At 37.3% G+C, this 3,824-nt stretch overlaps 1 protein-coding gene across 1 annotated transcript in view; it reads left to right on the forward strand.

Moving 5' to 3' along the window:
- The window catches only part of LOC107669636 (histone-lysine N-methyltransferase SUV39H1-like), a 7,629-nt gene that overhangs the window by 882 nt on the left and 2,923 nt on the right, over window positions 1-3,824 (forward strand). The window contains 3 exon segments of the mRNA XM_016461954.1: window positions 735-916; window positions 2,870-3,162; window positions 3,413-3,755. Of these exon segments, the coding sequence (XP_016317440.1) occupies window positions 735-916; window positions 2,870-3,162; window positions 3,413-3,755 (818 nt within the window).

Here is a 3,824-nt window from a genome sequence, read left to right on the forward strand (position 1 = left end):
TTCGTTTATTCTTTGTATATACATTTATTTCTTTGATATAATAATATCAGCTAATTGTTAATTTCCTAAATTAAACGATTTGCTTTTGTTTGTCACTGTAATTTTATGTCTTAAAATTTGTTAAACTATTATCTGGAAAATATTTCCAAGATAGCAACATATATTTTTAAAGCCTATATTAGAATATAGGATTGTCAATTTAATTGACAGTTATTTGAATAGCACTTTCCATAGTAAATATAATTCCAAAACTGTACAGCTAGTTAGAAAAAGCAGACAGTGGTGAATTCCTAGACAGAGGCAACGCAAATTCCAAATAATCTCGAATGATAGAAAGTTTGAGGTCTGTAATTTTTGACGTTTTGAAAATTTCTTATGCTCACCAAGGCTGCATTTATTTGATCAAAAATACAGTAAAAATGGTAATATTGTGAAATATTAGTACAATTTTAAATAACGGTTTTCTGTTTTAGTATATTTTAATATGTAAGTAATAACATATAACAAAGTAATATAACAATTAGCTTTATTCCCTGAGTTAAAAAACTTAATAATAATATAATAATAATAGCTCTCAAATTCTCTGCAAACCTCTGGTTTACAGGCATGAGGACATCAAGTTACCTATTTGCTGAAGAGCTGTGCAGTTCTTGATCTAAAGCTTGCACACATGTCTGTCATCCCACGTTTTACCTGTGTTTTTCCTGAAATTAACATCTAATTGTATTTTGTAGCTGAAGTTTGTAGGGTAGCATGCATCGCTACTGTAGACCAGCTGGAGGTGATCTGTCGAGAGCAGGGGGTGAAGTGCGAAGAGCTGGGCATCAGCAAGCACAACCTGTGTGACTATGAGGTGGAATATCTCTGCGACTACAAAAAGAAAGTCATCAACGATGGGAAGACACAAATAGTACAGGTGAGCTTAAAAGTCTGGCTCATAAATGTACTCCTGTCAAAGTAAATTCTACTACATGATGGGTAAAATGAGTTTTATCAAAGCTAAACTTAAGTGGTGGCCAGTCACATAAACTGCTTAGATTAGTCTTACAAGTTAGTCCATATCTAGTTTTTTTTAAGGAATCTTGCATCCAAAAATGAAAATTTGCTGACAATTTACTCACCCTTAGATGTGGAGAAATTTAGCATCACTTGCTCACCAGTGGATCCTCTGCAGTGGATGGGTGCCGTCAGAATGAGAGTTCAAACAGCTGATAAAAACATCACAATAATCCAACCGGTCTCCAGGCCATCAGTTGACGTCATTAGAAAGGAAAAGTTGTGTGTTTGTAATAAACAGATTTATCATTAAGACACTTTACTATAACTGTTGTGTCCTACTAAAATTCCTCTGTCCAAAATGTTGCTTTCCTTAGTGAAAAAGTAATCTTGTCTGAATCAGGAGATAAATATGTACAGATCAAGCACCATATACAAGCCAAAACGGGCCTGTACCATGAAGCCGGATTAGCTGGCTAGCCAGGTAAGTTACAGTTTAGATTGCACCAATCCTGGTTTTTAGGTACCATGAAAGTGGCTTGGCTTTTAGCTGCATTCGTTGCCATAGTAACTTACACTCCACGGCTAACCTGCTCCAGGGCAGGTTATGTTCTGAGTTAGAGATCTCAAACTGAAATTGGACCAGATGTGAGCAAAGTGCCACGTCTGACACAAAAAAGTCACTCCATCAGTTTATCTTGCTCCAAATTAAAGATAACTAGTACTAAAAAAAATGTCTGGCTTTAATGATAATTACTTAGTTATTTGATATGATTTATATTATTATTAATCCATTACACAAGCAATTTTAGTTTATCAGTTATTATAAATTATTTATTTTAAATGAATGTTAATATATACAGATCGTATGTAATATAAATAAGCTGTAGAATCAATAGATAATGCTTTAAAAATGACTACGTGACCTTACATGTTCGAGTCTCTATCGCTGTATATAACAAGTTTCACTTGTGATTGCACTGATAAAGCAAGATAATTTATTTTATTTGTCCTCTTTCATGAACAAGTACTTTTTTCATTGTAAATGCATTTAAATTCATCATATTCTTCAATCTCTTAAATTTTAGCAAAACGTTTAACCTTTAACCAAGGCTTGTGATTGGCTGTTCGCCAGTGATGTCACACATTCATGTGCACGTGCTCCACAAACTCAGGATCAAAGCTTGAGTTGACAAAGAAAGTTGATGATCAGCATCATGGTACCAACAAAGCCGGTTTGGTTTTGTCAGTTTGAAACTAATCCTGTAACTCTGAATTTGCTCATCTACCATCATGGTACAGGCTCCAAGTCTAAAAATATATGACAGTAAATTCTGGATTCTGGATTGATATTCTGGCCAGAAGGGACAGTTTAAAGTTGTTTCTTGCAAACAGCTTTTCACCTCACAAGATGTTAAGTGATGGACTGGAGTCGTGTGGATTATTGTTTCTTCAAGTCTAGTCATAACTATATACATGTCAATATATAGTTCATTAATCAAGGCGATATATTTGTTTAATAATGTATATAGTGTTGTGCACAGTATGATATTGTCATAATGTCATTCCTTTTTTAAATTAACCTAAAAGTCTTTCATATTTTCATTTTTCTATAGTATACATGTTTAAGTGTACCTTGTTCACATAATATATAATATAATATAAATGTTTTAATAAAGCACCTTATATTAACTTTTCATGTAATTTACATTCAAACGTTTGGTTTAATTTGAGGCCAAAAAATTAGACTGATTGACCACTTGACGAACCGCTACTTGGTCAGACTAGCTCAGTCTTAATAGTGGCTATGTTTATGCTACTGGCCCCAGGTTTAAATGTGTTTAAGCTCACATCCCTGTTACCCCCTTCATAGGAGTTATACTTGGTGAAATGGAAGGGCTACCCCGAATCCAGCAACACATGGGAACCACGGAAGAACCTGAAGTGCGTAGATCTTCTCAACCAGTTCTGGGAGGACCTGAATGCAGAGATGCAGAGACAGAAGAAGCGTGCTGCCCCTCGTCGCCTAGACCCTGCCACCGTGTCCCAGCTCATCCAGCGGGCCAAACTCCGACAGACCCTTAAACGGTGGGAGACACACCTCAACAGCCTGGGCACCCACAAGGGCCACATCTACGTCCGGAACCAGGTCGACCTGGAAGGCCCGTTTCACGTTCAGTGTTCCGTTGTGTCAGTTTAAGGTTTTTGTGTTTCATTGAAATATGTTTTGCTTCACTGGTAGATAATGGCATTATCAATCAACTTTTCAGTTTCCTTGTGATGGCTGATTGGCTGTTTATCTGTCTTTCCCAGAAGTGAGTCTGGCTTTATGATCATTTAAACCCTCTTTTTATCTCTTTTGTTTAGATCATTACAACAGAAGAAGCCGAACGCAGAGGTCACATATATGATAAAGAAGGCGCCACCTATCTTTTTGATCTGGATTACGTTGAAATGAGGTATCCGTGGGCTGCGAATGCACAGACTGCCTGGAAAACCCTGTGGAGGGATGCTGTGCCGGAGCATCACAGCACAAGTTTGCTTACAATGAGTTAGGCCAGGTCCGCATTCGGCCCGGGTTGCCCATTTACGAATGCAACAAGCGCTGCCGTTGCGGGATCGACTGCCCCAACAGAGTGGTGCAGAGGGGAATTCAGTATTCCCTCTGCATTTTTAGGACAGACAATGGAAGGGGATGGGGGGTAAAGACCACGGAGCGCATTCGGAAGAACACTTTCGTTATGGAGTACGTCGGGGAGGTGAGAAGCACTATAGGTTTACTTCCTGTACGGATTTTTTAAATATATATATATATATATATATATATA

Source organism: Sinocyclocheilus anshuiensis, unplaced genomic scaffold, assembly GCF_001515605.1.
Source record: "Sinocyclocheilus anshuiensis isolate Anshui unplaced genomic scaffold, SAMN03320099.WGS_v1.1 scaffold80, whole genome shotgun sequence".
Classification (NCBI taxonomy): Eukaryota; Metazoa; Chordata; class Actinopteri; order Cypriniformes; family Cyprinidae; genus Sinocyclocheilus; species Sinocyclocheilus anshuiensis.